Source organism: Tachypleus tridentatus, chromosome 6 (assembly GCF_004210375.1).
Source record: "Tachypleus tridentatus isolate NWPU-2018 chromosome 6, ASM421037v1, whole genome shotgun sequence".
Taxonomy (NCBI): domain Eukaryota; kingdom Metazoa; phylum Arthropoda; class Merostomata; order Xiphosura; family Limulidae; genus Tachypleus; species Tachypleus tridentatus.
In genome coordinates, this window is record NC_134830.1 from 46148418 (window position 1) to 46164620 (window position 16203).

General features: G+C 31.1%; 1 protein-coding gene across 9 annotated transcripts in view; it reads right to left on the bottom strand.

Annotated features, from left to right (window-relative positions):
* The window catches only part of LOC143252388 (striatin-3-like), an 83066-nt gene that overhangs the window by 8837 nt on the left and 58026 nt on the right, over nucleotides 1-16203 (bottom strand). For 4 of the 9 annotated variants that reach the window (XM_076504404.1, XM_076504403.1, XM_076504408.1 and 1 more), the window contains 10 exons: nucleotides 15589-15696; nucleotides 14363-14644; nucleotides 11964-12112; nucleotides 9743-9801; nucleotides 7977-8093; nucleotides 7614-7661; nucleotides 5214-5335; nucleotides 4624-4791; nucleotides 1617-1757; nucleotides 1065-1175 (listed from right to left, as the gene is read on the bottom strand). In XM_076504404.1, coding sequence (XP_076360519.1) covers nucleotides 1065-1175; nucleotides 1617-1757; nucleotides 4624-4791; nucleotides 5214-5335; nucleotides 7614-7661; nucleotides 7977-8093; nucleotides 9743-9801; nucleotides 11964-12112; nucleotides 14363-14644; nucleotides 15589-15696 — 1305 coding nt within the window. The remainder of the gene's footprint in view (nucleotides 1-1064; nucleotides 1176-1616; nucleotides 1758-4623; nucleotides 4792-5213; nucleotides 5336-7613; nucleotides 7662-7976; nucleotides 8094-9742; nucleotides 9802-11963; nucleotides 12113-14362; nucleotides 14645-15588; nucleotides 15697-16203) is intronic. The other 5 variants (XM_076504410.1, XM_076504409.1, XM_076504412.1 and 2 more) reach the window with 3 other exon arrangements.

Below are 16203 nucleotides of genomic sequence, written 5' to 3' on the forward strand. Positions count from 1 at the left end.
TTCCCACAATACACTAAATATGATTTTGTTTTCAATTTTGTTATGTACATATTTAATGTTGGTCTTGTTAAAATGCTTAGATACACACTTGGTTGCTGTCATAAAAATTTGTAAAGAAAAACAACAATAAAAATGCAGTAACTTAAAATTAGAGACTTAAAAGTTTAAAAATCAACACTAACTAATGAATAAAGAAATAAAAAAAGTTTCTCCAAGTTGAATAGAAATAGAAAACAACAGTCTGTGTTTTCGTTCATTATAATTTGAATTAGACAAACATTAAAGTCTTAATAAGAGAACAGATGCCGATAGAAATTCAAGAATCACTAATTATTACAAACCCAAACCTCACATTCATTAAATTATACATTATAATTTATTTGGTGATTAATTCTTTCCTGGTCATTCCCAGAAAAGTGTCCATTTCATTGCACCAAAGTATAATTTATTGTTGTTGTTAGTACTAAAAAAGTAAATACAATGATTTTACAATTAAAAAGTTTTCTAAATTGTGCAAATATTATGAAATATTTGTCATATAAAAAGTTAAAATTAATTTTTCAATGAAAATTTTTAAGCCAATGTATTTCTTGAAGCAAATTACATTATAGAAAGTAAAAAGAAATGTTATAGTGTGCTACATGTAATAAGAAAATAACAAATGATGTTATTAATTAATAAGAAACAATATACTAACTTACCTGCTTTAAAAACTGGACAAGTTTTATATTTGCATTTTTGATAAGTCTAGTAAATACCTGCCACCATCACTATTTTTGAACTACTGACCAATCAGCAGCATCCTACCACTCAAATTAAAGGATTAATTACCACTTACAGCTTAAGTGTGTGGAGTATTTTGTGATAATGTACACAAGTTATTTCATTTACTACAAAAATAATTTAAAAAACATGTTTGGATAGCAGCATTAGATAAAAACAAACCTTTATTTAGAATAAACAGAGGCTTTGCTGTTTAATCATCCACTGAGCTATTCAAACCTAAACAGCAAGTTGTGCATTTTCATTAGTCCAAACCACATTATATAGCAAAATACACCTACCAGTGGTTGTGTCAAAGAATCGTATGTGCCTGTCTTCATAAGCTGCAATTGCAAGAGGTAAAGTAGGATGGCAAACAACATGGTTGATCTGTTTACTTAGGGGACTTGCACCTATTAAATTAGATCTTGTTTTTTTTAAATACAAACAACTACATGCTAGTATTAAAGTCAAACTTACAAAAAAAAACTAATACACAGATTTTCAGATCCATGAACTCCACAAAATAAATAAATAAACACTCAAGAAACTATGTAGTTCTTTACGAACTTGAAAACACCGAACAACTTCCAATATGACAAGAATCCTATTTGAAATAAATAACAGCCTTTATCTAGAAAAACATGGATTTATCTTTGAATAACTGTTTTTATGCTTAATACAAAGTTTCCTGTACAAAACAATTCCTACATTATTAAAACTTCACTTACTAATTTGGTAACAAGTTTTCTTTTATCCTAAACCTTTGCCACATGATTTATGAAGATGTAAAGAAGGAAACGGTATAGAGATAGAAAGAGCAATTCCCAATTCATACACACAGATAAGCTTACTTGGTGTTTGATTGCTGTCTAAACGTAGAACTATTTTTCCTGTTTCCAAATCAAAGATTAATGCATTGGAAGAGGTGTACGCTACCACCATTTGTGCAGGGTCACAACGAACAAAGTCAGCTGAAGCAGGATGACCATCATCTGAAAAACAGAGGATCCAGCAACACAAGTTAATAAACTTTTTATTACCTGAGGTTACGTACACATAATATGATAGAAATAAACATAACAATTGCACACACACAAATACATTTATAGAGTAGTTTCAAACACAAAAGTTGCACTAGCAAGGCAACAATTATAAACCAGAGATAAACACAACGTATACAAATTCTGTCATAAAGTGTGAGTATATAACAATACATGTAATTTTTATAAACCTCAAAGTTCTTATGGTAAAAAGGAAAAAAGAGAGGCCTACTGAGAATAAAGAGGCAATCTGATATTGATAGTTAACCCTCAAAATATACAAAAATGTTTAGAAGTGAGTAGTTTTTAGAGATTTGCAACTGTAATGTAAATCCCTTTCACGTATCAGCTCCTAAATATAGTCTCCCATCATGTTTTCATTATATGCTCCCAGGTCACAAAAGCAAAGTTTGAAGAGAAAAATAGGTCTTTTCCATTTACTTTAGGCATAAGCAATTATGGAAATAACACTTTTTTGCCCATGAACAAGGAAAAGTGAAAATTTTGTTACATAGTGTTATTTCTTTGCAATATCTACAAGTTTGTAATTTACAGGAACTCAAAAGCTCAAATAGGGAGAGAAAGGTTTGGTTTCTTTGGAATTAAGCAAAAAACTACACAATGAGCTACCTGTACTCTGCCCACCATGGGCATTGAAACCTGGTTTCAAGCAGTGCGAGTTTGCAGACATACTGCTGTGCTACTGAGGGGACAGAATGGAAAGAATGACTAACACTTGCAGTTTGGAGTGAACATGTGTCATGTGAAACAGAAGTGGAGACTAAAAAATCATGAATATTGTCTTTAGAAATTATGAAATGAATACTTATATAACATTACAATTTGTATTATTGACTACATTTTGATGCCAAGTTCATTCGTATACATTGATAATAAAGTAACTTAATTATGTTTTGAATGTAACTCTTGTAAAAGATTATGACTTGCACATTTTGAGCTACCTGTAGTGAGAGAATTAATACGATTGTTTTGTCATCTCATTCATAACCAATATAAAGGATAGTGGATGAAAGAAGCAATTCATTACCACTTAATTCAATACATATATTCTAGGCTTGCCAGTTTCCTTGATGGCTGTATTTGCAGCAGAATGCCAAAAAGCAAGGACCTTAACTTGCTTTTGATAAACTATTTACAAAATATATTTACCTAAACTGCAATTCACAGTCTACTGCTGAGTGGGAAGAAAATGTAATTAGCATGTAGATCTACAAAGCCAAAAAGGCATCAAATCAACCTCTTTCTAACTGATAGACTCTACATGTAAATAATGTTAAAGACTTATACTTCCCAACTGTAACCTATCAATGGTTCCCAGCCTACAGAAAATCTCCACTGGGAGTGTGCCAAACATGAGAGGACCCCTTCCCATATCAGGCTTGGGTCCCTGCAAGGTTAGATGGTTTCAGTCAATGCCATTATTAATATAACACTAGACAGATTTTCAAGCCCAGTGTTCTCACTAAATGGTCTATTTTTACATTGTAGACAAACGTATATAAATAAATTTGTGTGCATGTGCGTGCATGTTTATATACACTAGCTCGGGTACCCATATGTTTGGCAGAAGTTATATAACTTCATAATTAATGAAAGATTACATTAGGACATGAAAAGTTGTTTCCTTTATATATAATTAAAAAAAAAACAAAAAAAAAAAAACACCCATAAAAACAGCAAAGCATAAAATGTGAAACCATAAATTTACATGTATCTCCTCAGAGATCCAACAAATATTCATGTCAAATTTGGTGGAGATCCATCAATAGAGGCAAAGTAGTGGTAAAAAAAACTTAACAAAATGCAAAACTGAAAATTTATGTGCATTTCCCCATGGACCTAATGAACCAACATACCAATTTTGGTGAAGATCCACCTATACCCTGAGAAATATTCACATGAACATACAACAGACAGTACTATTATATTTATATAGAAGGTGCCAATGCATAAGATCTGCATGTAATATGTTCATGATGTCATATCTGCACCCTGAGAATGGATAAAAATAAAATTCTCCGTGACAGGAAATGGAGGCAAAATGGGAAAACTGAGACCCCTACTCCAAATCTACATGCATACAGGATAAAAAATTTTGTAAAGTTGGGAGTTGTAAATAGTGTAATAAAAACGTTTTTCCAGTTTTATTCAACCAAGAGTACCATTATAGTATGATAAGTTAACACTTCTAATACTATAAACACACACATACACAAAAAATACATGAATATGTGGGAAGGAGCACATGATACACAGTATACATGAAGAGGCTTCAGGCCAAAACGTTCAGGAACCACTTACCTATGCCATTAGCTTCATTGACAAAGTTTAAATTTTTTTTCAAAGTTACATTCAAAGTGCAGGAAAAGAAACTTGCATATGTTTTAAACTACAAATAATGTTAAATTGATTTAAATATATACATCTTATGTCTCTTACTGTATACTTCTGGACCCTCAAAAAGAGTTATAGTTTAAGTGAAAATAGCAAGATTAAATATTCTCCACAATCACAAGGCTGCTTAAACTTCAGCATTACCCACACAAGTCATTATCCTTTGCAAGTTGTTTCTTGCTGGCTATGCAATATAGAAGGATAATTTTATTGTCCTCAATAATTAATTTGTGAATAATAGGAGAACACAGACTTCTGATTATATTTGGGTCTTGTTTCATCAATACTTTTAATTAATTAAGTGACATGATAGGCAAAACACTAGTATAAATTTTATTATCCAATGTCACACGATTAAACATGTAACTTTGTAGTAACAGTTTATTCTGACAACCACACTGACCTTTTTCAGCATGATAAGTGTGAAGAAGTGGTGCTTTGATCTGCGGGGACCAAAGTCGAACTGTTCCATCAGCTGAGCAGGACAATAACTGTAATTTAGAACTATGAATAGACAACCCCCACACTGCATCTGAATGGCCCTTAAGAGTTGTGGTTAGTATTCCTGGATCTAAATAGTATATAAAAATGGCACATATCACATACACATGAGAGAGACACACATGTACGTATAGACAAACAATGGATAAATGTAAAACTCCCATACTACCTTCTGCTGACATTATTAATCTAGTATCTAACAAATATTTCAACTCATTAATTTCTTAACGTTTCTAAATATTTTTATTCCCAAGTGAATGTTATTATCATAACAATGAAATTATCATCATTAAAAAGCTTCTATTTCTTGATCATTACAACTTCAAATGTCTGTATTTACTACTCGGTGAAAGTGGATTAATAAGCACAACTACACTTTTGTTTACAGATAATATTTTCACAATTTTAGCTAGTAACACACACAAAATCACAAATAACATTCTCCAATAACCTTAATTAAATTAAAAAGTATTAATTTAAGGCAGTACCCACCATAAGAATCATATGGATCGATGTTAGAATTTGGCAAGTTCCAACATTTGATTGTCGAGTCTAGACCACCACTAAAGCACTGTTCTCCTGTGGCATTCATGGTCACACATAAAACAGCTCCGCTAAAAGTGAGGGGACAGACTAAATAATATTATGATATCCACCCTTTAGCAGCTATTCAAGAAAATCTATATGAATAATGTAATATGTGTATGTCTTTGTTCCATATCAGATTCCAACGTCAAAGTTGACATAATGTTACAGAATGACATGAGAATGGTTATGAAAGTGTTGGACCCCCATCTAATTTCATATTTGATAGAATTCTTTAAAACAGTGTGTTTCTTTTCAGTATTAGTGCATACATGTATTTCTGTTGTAATTTTAATGTTTATTAAATTAAGAAAAAAAAAAACTGAAGCAGAATTTTCTATCCTTTGTTAGAAACAAGTTTTTACATCACCTGTCCAACAGACAAGTATTCCAGCCAGTAGTGTATCAAATTGAGCTATAGATGGTGAGCTTTAAACTAAAATACTATTTTAAACTTAAATTTTTCTATGACTCTAGATCTGCTATAAAACAGAAGGTCAATGACCAGACACTGTCACTTTCAAAACTATCAAATCTCAGCTTTTTTTTTTTTTTATCATTAATCTTGCAAGTTAACTATTGTTGAACAATACAGTAACACTACTCTAAATTACCTCTACCCAAACTTCTTAATATGTTGGAATAACAATTTTAATATTTCTTAAAACAGTTTTAATTTATCATTGGTTACTATATATGAGACAAAGGTGAAAACTAATATCAAACATATGGAGAACAACTTATTTTTCCAATTGTATACCATACAGTATAATTCTGGGTCCTACAATCATTATCCCATTTTATTCTTTTTCACACATACAGCATTCATATGTGGTTACTGCTGAGACACTGATGCTCTCAGAACAATAAAGCTTACAGAATACTCAGACAATTTGTGCACCAGAGGATTCAGTTGGAAACCAAAAATTTTCATTGTAAAACCAACAGAAGCATTCTCGTGTCTTCCATCCCACACCATAATTTTCCATAAATCGCCAGCATGACAGCTGTGATATATGTAGAATAAATTGTGATTTACCAACTATTATCATTAACAAAACTTCTTCTTTGAAACATTTTATTCAAGGAGATAGAGGTTTTGTACTTTATTTTCCATTATAGCAAACCATGAGCCAGAGGAACTCGACACTATATCTATTACAGACTTGATTATGTTTGTTTTTTGAATTTCGCATAAAGCTACTCGAGAGCTATCTGTGCTAGCCATTCCTAATTTAGTAGTGTAAGACTAGAGGGAAGGCAGCTAGTCATCACCACCAACTGCCAACTCTTGGGCTACTCTTTAACTGATGAATACCGTCACATTATAAAGGGCGAGCATGTTTGGCACGACAGGGATGCGAACCCACAATCCTCAGATTATGAGTCGCACGCCTTAACACACTTGGCCATGCGGGGCCCGAGACTTGATTAAAACAAGTTCTATTCCTGTTACACATTTATAAATCCTTAATTCTCCCAATCTACACAAGGTGCTCTGACAATTTTAGACATTCTGCTTCCCTGCTGACACCTATAGCACTAATATGTTTAACTTACTTATCAAATTACTGATGTAATCTCCTATTAACTTTCCATATATATTACTCCCTACTACAATACTACTAATTTAAATGTCATTTGGTATTAAACATTGTGAGTATGGAAGCTTAAGGACCATAAAACAATTATTTAATTCTCAAAATGTAACTGTTTAAATTATATCAGACAATATTGCATCTTGTAAAGTGACTTATTCTATATATATATATATATATTTTTTCAAAACTGATACATTCCTACCATAAAAATTTGTGGAACTGATCAAATGAATGTAGTGAAATATTTTGGATTATTTAAAATGCAAATAAATCGTTAATTTCTTTCTCATTACTTTTTGTTTGCTATAAAATCTGTAAAGCTGTTGAAGTTTGCTTCCCTAAAGGCTTCAGATGCACAACTGTTTATTATCAGTAAATCTTAACATTTAGAAAAATTTGTTTCTTAAGTCAAAGTGCAAATCAAAAATCTATTGTTTATATTTATCAACTCTTATCCTGAGCTTATTTTAACAAGTTTATTTCCCCCACCTCCATTCAGAAATTTTTTCTAGTACCAATCATTTCTTTGAATGAGTACAAAATAAAAATAAATTTCTGTGTAACAAACATTACTTCCAGAAGTATAGCAATCCATATAAATTTAAACATTACTTTATTTACTTAAAACAGAAGGAGTGATGAAACTAGAGCAACCTGCCAAAAACTTCTTGTGTTTACAGGTTAGAATCTTTCGAATGATACTTACGCATGTCCTCTAAATGTATATATTGGTTCCACATCAAGAGATACTGCCCTGCAAATGTAATTATAAATGAGATTTTTAATACACTAAACTCTTATAAGGTTATTCTTTAACACCACTCCTATTATACACAAAACATTCAAACCTGACTTATCAGATTTATTATATTATTATAGCTATAATAACCTAGAAAGTTTGTCAATACCTTCCCTTTCACTACATACCATCATAAATAACAAACAAGATTATTTGTAAGTTACTGTCTACATCTTCTTACAGATGTATGTAACAATGAAAACCACATACACATTGTAGGAAAGTTTAGATTTTAAAATACTTTCATATTCCACAATCTGAATAGCTTACTTCTTGGCTGGAACAGTCTTCTGAAGGTTCCAAAGCTTAAGAGTGTGATCTTCTGAAGCAGTTACTAAGACTGGCTCTTCAGGATGGAATGCTAATGCCCGGACACCATCAAAGTGACTAGAAAATATATTAAGTGCAAAATGGTATGATAAATAAATTGTCAATACCATAGGAACTCACTGAATTATTATTTAACCATAATAGCTTCTCTTATGGGTGTTCTATAATAGATTTACAGCTACTGTACATATTAAGGTGAGAAAAGTTAAATATGTTTATTTGGTATTGTAAGAACAGATGTAATAAGTACTGACCATTAAATCTCAAAGATTTAAGAATATAAAAATAAAATAAAAAATTATATACAAAATAATGGTAAGTTTGGTTTGATTTCTTTAAAGTAATGAGAATTATCAGCCAGTCTAATTACTGTTTCAAAGGTTGTTTCTTTGTGCTAGTTAAGGGAAATAGCCCAAACATAATCATAAGCTAGAAACAACATAAAACTGAATTATACAATGCAAACTAATTAACATGTTATTAGAATTCATGATATTTCAGCCTTGTCAAGACAATAACACTTTTATACAACATACAATGACATTTTAGGGAATTGTGTGCTTCCAACTTTGTGGCAACAGTTTGAGGAAGGCCCATTTTTGTTTCAACATGACAATGCCCCCTTTCCAAAGGCAAGGTCCATAAAGACATGGTTTGCTGAGTTTGGTGTGGAAGAACTTGACTGGCCTGCATAGAGACTTGACCTCAATTCCATCAAACACGTTTGGGATAAACTGGAACACCGACTGCAGGTCAGGTCTTTTTGCCCAACATCAGTGCCAAATCTCACTTATGATCTTGTGCTGAATAGGAGTGAATCCATGCAGCCATTTTCCAAAATCTAGTGAAAAGCCTTCCCAGAAAAGTGGAGGCATTTATAGCAGCAAATGGGGAACCAACTCCATATTAATGCTCATGGTTTTGGAATGAGATGTTCAACAAGCACATATGAGTGTGATGATCAGGTATCCACATACTTTTGATTATGTAGCATAGTTGTTTATACAAACAATACTGCAGCTAAATTTATCAAAGTGTCATCAAGCTCATATTAATTTTAAAATATTACAGTATTCCCAAACTACAAATTAGATGATGGTGTAACTTCTAACTTAATCGTATTTTACTTATAATAAGAACAATGTATATTAAGTATATAACAGATAATTTTACACAATTACTATAACTAATACATGAAGTTAAACAACAAATAACAACTTATTTTTATAAAAGTTTTTTTTTTCATACATTCTACAAGCAAATCACATAAGTGTCTTTAACTGTTTTTATAAGAAACTAAGAAAAACATTTTGTCAATATTTTTCATTATAATATTTCTTATTGCATTTGCAAATGTTTCTGCTAAAGTGTCCTGGAACTTTCAAGTGAAAAAAATTAAATAATCTGTGTAGTTGTTTATTAGATCTAAAACTGGATTACAAAGTGGTATCAACTGTATACTAGCCTGAAATCAGTCTAGAATGTCAGATAAGTTTTGGTGGCTAGTTTTTCGTTTTTTACTTACAATCATTTTTGTTTCTTTAGTTTAAAAAAGTCTAATATTCTTTCTAATTTTCATTTCAGAAATTTAAATCGAGATTGTTTCTTGCATTAGTTTGTATGTTTTGTTTGATAACCCGATATAACCTAAATAAGCTTCACTTGCTATAAAAAAGTGAAATATTTATTCAGTTTATTCTACTTACCTTCGAAGTGTGTATTTTGCATTCCAGGTTTTCCTAAAAACTTCTTTACTCGCAGAAATCTTAAAAAGAAAAATTAATTACTTAAAACACAGTGGTTTCTAAACCATGTTATTGATCCTAACTTAACTGTTTAATGAAATATTTTGATACATCCAAACACACACATTTGTTATATTTCATCAAATTATTAAACTTTCATGAAGAACAAGTATGATGTGTTGTTGAATAAACACAATACTGTTACTTTCCTGAAAAAAAAATTATTATACATAATACTATAGTCAGATTTTAAGAGCAGTTGCTGCTATTACAAAATTTAACTGACAGTTATGTATTGCTTGCAACTTCAATCAAAGCATAATTAACATTTAAATACAAAGAAGCTCATAAACTAAATTTTAATAAACCAGCTGCACAACAGCCTCATTTTTACTCACAATCACCAGTGAATTTCATTATGCTGAACAAGAAATTTTATTTTGAGAGGCCTATAAAGTCCAATAAATACCACAGAAAGCTAACCATAATAGCAATACATATATCATCTCTTCTCTGAATCCTTTACTTATCAAACAAGTTGATGCACAACAAAAGAATAATGGAACTGTTTTTACAGGATTTACATCCATTAACTTGCCCACAAATGTTTCATTCCTTTCTATAAACAACTTTCTATTTTACATTACTATTCCTAAAAAACACCAAGTCTATTCTACATAATCAGTTTCTATGTCCCTAGAAAATATAGATCTCTTAATATGCTAACATTTTTGCATAAAAACCTTGCTAATTGTTTCTGTCCAGAACAATGGGTAAAAACACCGAAATTATTGAAAAACAGGATTTCCAAACTTAAGTTAATTGTGCATTTTAGAGATGACAGCAAAAGTAAACCAAGCATGTGTCTGAAGTGATTTTTTTTTTAATATCATCAAATGTAATAACTAAGTGAGAAGTCTCAATTTATATTTTAGCAACATTAGTTTTCAGACATATTACAATTACATTTATGTTTACTAAAAAAAGATTTCTCTCTAGCATCAACCACTGCTGGTTCTACAAGTTTCAACTTAAAATTTTTCAGCACAATTATTACCATGTTTGGGATAGTCATGGAGTCAGATTTTTAAACAAACTACTAAAATTATTCAAAATCAGGTAAGAACAAGACATAAAATTTGAGTTTGCTTCAGAGATTTTGTTTTTGGGTAATTCACAATTTTTTGAGTTAAGCAACTGTGTTATTTACATTTTTTTATCTTTTGTAAAAGAAGAGAGTTTTCCTTGCTGGTCAAGTAGATTCCCACACAACAAATATGAATTGAACATTAGGTAGAAGCAAAATTAACATACAAGTCCAGAACAAATTGTACATTTATGCACTACTACTTTTGAGGACTAACTTCTATTGTTGAACTGACAACTACTGCAAGTACTTTGACAGTGATATATTTCACTTCCTGGTGATCTTTTGAGTTTTACAAGGTTGGTTCAGATTCAATTTGTCCAAAAACTAAGCTACAAGACTATCTTGAATTGGAGATCAATTGTGATATCTGGGATCAATACATCTCTCTTTCTCTCTATCTACACTCAATGTCCTCATTCAAAACTGTTACATTTTGGATTAGAATTTCAATGTCATATGTCTACAACTGGTGCATCACCAAAATAATCACCATTCCCAACATGGAGGAGCAGAGGGTCTGCATATATGAAATTATTAAAGTGCACTGACAATTAAAAGAGAAACATTCTACATCAGTAAGTAGCTGAATGTGGCTAGAATCTGGAATCACTCACTGGTGGTGATTTAAGTTTAACCAACTGTTGCTTAAAACTATAGTGTTAATTATCATTAAAAATGGAATACAAAGATACAGAATTATAAAATAAATTGGAACTGGGAAAATGATGACAACAGTCTTTTTTGTTTATTTCTGTACTTTTTAATCACTTGATTTTCTGAATTGAAAATCATACAAAAATACAAAATTTTACATTGTTTTAGGAACCCTGACTACCAAACTTACATATTTTGAGCAAATAAAATCCCATTAATCAATACCAGCTACTAATATTTTCATTAAAGAAAGTGCAAACACATTCAAACATGTTTCTTAGTATTTAGCTCTCTATAATAAATAATATATGAAAATATTTAACTGAAAACTTATCAACCATAGTTAATAAAAATTTAAAAGATCAAAATTCCACTTACATCATAATTAGATTCAGCCTCATTGCTGACTGTTATTCCTGCTAATTCACCAAGTCCTAAACCAGTGTCCATACTCTCCTCATTACCTTCTGAACTCATAAGAAGATACCTTGAACTCGCCCCAAAAGCCAATGGTCCTCCTTGCATACCTAAATACCAAAGCTTTTGGGTAAAGTTTGCTAAAAGGCTTTCTGTTTGTACTTTGTAAATACATACATAGTTACTGTATACATTTTGTTAATTTTTCTCAAATATAACCAATAAATAATAAGAACATGGTCACTTAATTATGGTGACAATCACTAAAAACATCATTTTAAATACAAAATGTCAAAATGCAGCAATGTAAATAGGACATATCTTTCTTTCACAGGCATTAAAAGTCCCTTCCCTCATCTAAGTGATGGTAAGTGTTTAGGAAAACAACAAAGGGTTACTATAAAGTTTGAAGACAATTTGACTAAGTAATGAAGAAAATGTTATAACTTGTTTAATACAAGTGTTTAAACTATAGGTACCTGAGGATGATAAAAACCTTGTTGAAACATTGTACATCTGTTTTATGTTAAATTTGTAACAAAAGTTTTCTTCATTACACATCCAAGCAGTTTTCAGGATTAATATATAACACAAATTCAATGTTCAAAGACTGTCAATATGGAACAGAAAAATAACAGTCTTTTACACTGGTGTTTTATACCTCTATTACACATTGTATTAGTTAAACTAAAGTACCAGAATAAAACCAAACCTGTAGAATATCGTTAAAGACAGTTTCACACTAATAAAAAGACAGGCACAATACTGAGGAATATATCGTTTGTTTGAGGAAAGGTTTTGAAATTCTCTTATAGTTCCATATACTTTACAGAGTCACTGACTATTAGTCACTACATACATTGTGTGTGCTGAGGACTGTCTGTGATAACTCTTCCTAATTTAGCAGTGAAAGAATACAGAAAAGGGAGATAGTCATCACCACCTATCAAAATCTCTTGGGCTTCTCTTTTATCAAAGTATAGTGGTACTAACTGTCACATTATAATGCTCTCATGGCTGAAAGGACAAGAATGTTTGATGGGACTGGGAGTCAAACCCACAACCCTCAGACTGTAAATTAGGCACCCTAACCACCTGGTCATGCCAGGCTTCTACATACATGAAGATAAACATCAGGTGATAAAGAGGTTGAGTGGATGTGGAGAACAGAATGCTCTTAAATTGCTCAACTAGTTCAGTGCTCATAATTAACATTTAAAATATTTTGTGTTTACTTCAATGGCTTTAGGAAGGCTACAAAAATTTTAAAAATAGGTACAACTACCAAGACCAATTGTACATGTACAAATTTCTACATCAGATTAAATAAAATACCTTACTGTATAAAAGCTAAGTGTCTATGCCTAGTGGATGTACTTGTACTGAAAAAGTAGGATAACTGTAGCACTTTTAAGAAAGGTTTATTTACACATTAATTATTCAAAACTTTACTGCTGAATGACATGGATGTAACAAAATATTAACTTTTTACAGTTTCATAAAATATATAAAATTATGGGTTTCAATTACTTCACTGAAATTATCAGTTGTTTTTAGTTATTACACTCAAACAATTTGTTTCTTCATCTTAGTTGAAAATATATTTAAAAAGATATACAGTTAGGGAAAAAAAGTTGTACAAAACAACAAAATCTAGTATAAAGTAGTTTGCAAATGCTACATTTACTTTTTTTACTGTTATTCAAACAGGTCAAAACAGTGTCACATTTTCTGTTTAGCAATTTCCTGATGAAAAATAATGAATTTTTTAACATTAGTCTTGAAATGGTCAAATATCCTAATACCAAGCTTATATACATCTTCATGGTTGTAGCTGGGCATAAGGAAAGAAGTTTAAAAGTATGCAAAACTGTGTTTACAAAACACATGACCACAGATCTTTTATCCTCATTAATAATTCACACAAGACACACTTAATAACTGAATCTACGAGTATATTAAGTAAATAAGTATAATTTCAATTACAACATATATATTTATATTGTGTTCTGTATTAGTTTATAAGACTATAATACAGTATGCTATATTCACAAAAATGAAAGCAACTAAAAGAAAAAGGCAACAAAAAGGTCAAACAGTTATAGCAAATTAATCAAAATTGGCTTATTTTGAAACAAGATCAAATTAAAAAGAAGCATAGTTTTAGTAATAGTAAAAGGTTATACAAGTGCATTTCTGGAAAACCTTAACAGTGCACATAAAAGGAAGTTGGTGAAAAAAGCATGTGTATCTTGAATGTGATATTATAAATGAAACAGACATGCAAATAATGTTTTTAAAAAACAAAATAAGTTTGTGTTAGGAAAGAAACCTCTTACTTCTGCTTTCCTCATACATACCATTGTTATCCACCTCTGGTGGAAGAGTGCTGTTAAGAGTGGTCTCAAATCCAAGAATTGGATTAAAGTTGGCAAGCGAGCGCAACCCCTCCCCAAACCCGTTGTCTCCATTGAGAATATTGGAGGAGACCTCTGTGCCAGCATGTGCTGGAACAGGTAACAACATGGATGACGATGGTGTAAAAGATGAGCTACCACCAAGTACAGTTGACAGGTTGTTTTCCTCATTGCTATCACTCGATAAAGTGGCTAGCATGGCTTGCAAAGTGGACCTCGTGGGCCCTAAAGGACATGTTTAGTTAGAAAGTAAAAGAAATAGTGCAATTTAAATTAAAACAATGACATGCATGGGACAAAAAAAAAAAGTGCACTATCAACAACAGTAGCAAAATAAAATAAAAGAAGCATGCCATGCAACATAAGAACATAACTTATGAAAACAACTTTCTCAATTTAACATCAACTGACATTTTTGTGATGCTAGACAAAGTAACTAGAAGAACAGAAAAATTGTAAATACACAGAAATACATAAAACCATTTTCATCATTAGTTTTGAAAAGATTTTGTAACAATAAATATTAAAATGAAAACAAATGCAATATACAGAAATGAATCTTTGTTAGTAACTTTGAGTATTGTGATGCATTACCAATTTAATTGCGATGAATCCTTTCACTCTTGTTTCTACTGAATAAAACAAATTGTAAAAACTTAAAAATTTAGAACAAAATCTTATTTCAAGTAGAAGCATCTGGAAACAATGTGGTCATCAGTGCATTTAAGTGTTTAATCTAATAATTTATCTTTTCATTACTGGAGAAGATTCATTTATTTTAAACACATTGATGACTATAATGGTTCCTGATGCCATGTCCAGTCATGATGTACAAAACACAAAATGCTCCAAAGGATAAGAAATGTAAAGATATTTAGTAGCCACAAGCAGAAATTATTAAAAGCTAGCAGAGAAATTATACTTTTAAAATGATTAAAAGCACTGAGAAAAAAAAGCAAAAACAAAACAAAGGCAGAATTAATGTTATTAGTAGAAACAAAACTCCACCACACTGAGTTGTCACAGCAACAAGAATCCATGCTCTTGCTATTACTTCCCATTAATGTATTTTATGACAAAGGCACCTAAAGCAGAGGAGGTTAATGACTAAACACAGGCCAAACTCACTGCTGCTGCATGAAGAATGCACCCCAAGCAAGGCCACTTACTCTGGGAGGTACCTTTCCTGTTCCTCTCCCTTCGAAACTCTTCCATCATTTTAGAGATGGCTTGGGGGTTTGTGCCCCATTCTTCCTTGCAGCTACCCTCTGACCTCTCTGTGCACAGACCAACAATGTCACATAGTCAACCAAAACAAAGTGCAGGGAAGAGAAATCGAATACTGTTAAAATATGCACTTTTTTAAATGTGTGAATATTATTACGATTGCATATACTTATGTTTCAGGACTGTTGAAAAATTTATTTATTTTACTTTATAATTATACTATAGTTTTCTTAAATGTATCACAAACTAGCTTTCTAATCTCATTATGACAGAATTATGTTTTTCACTGTGTTTTTTTGTCCCATTTCTTTCTTATATTTACTTTACGTAACTCAGCTTATCCAGTAAATTAACTACTTGAATCAAAAGAAAAATATAATGTGTCATTGAATAATAACAGCTACCAAATACATTACACACAAAACTCCTTGCTGACAACTTGAGATGTCCACTAACTCCGTACAAACAAGTATATTAAGTGAAGTTATATTATGCTAAAGAAATGCCCGTTTATACAAATGAAGATATACTACACTAAAATTGCCTTTTTATATACG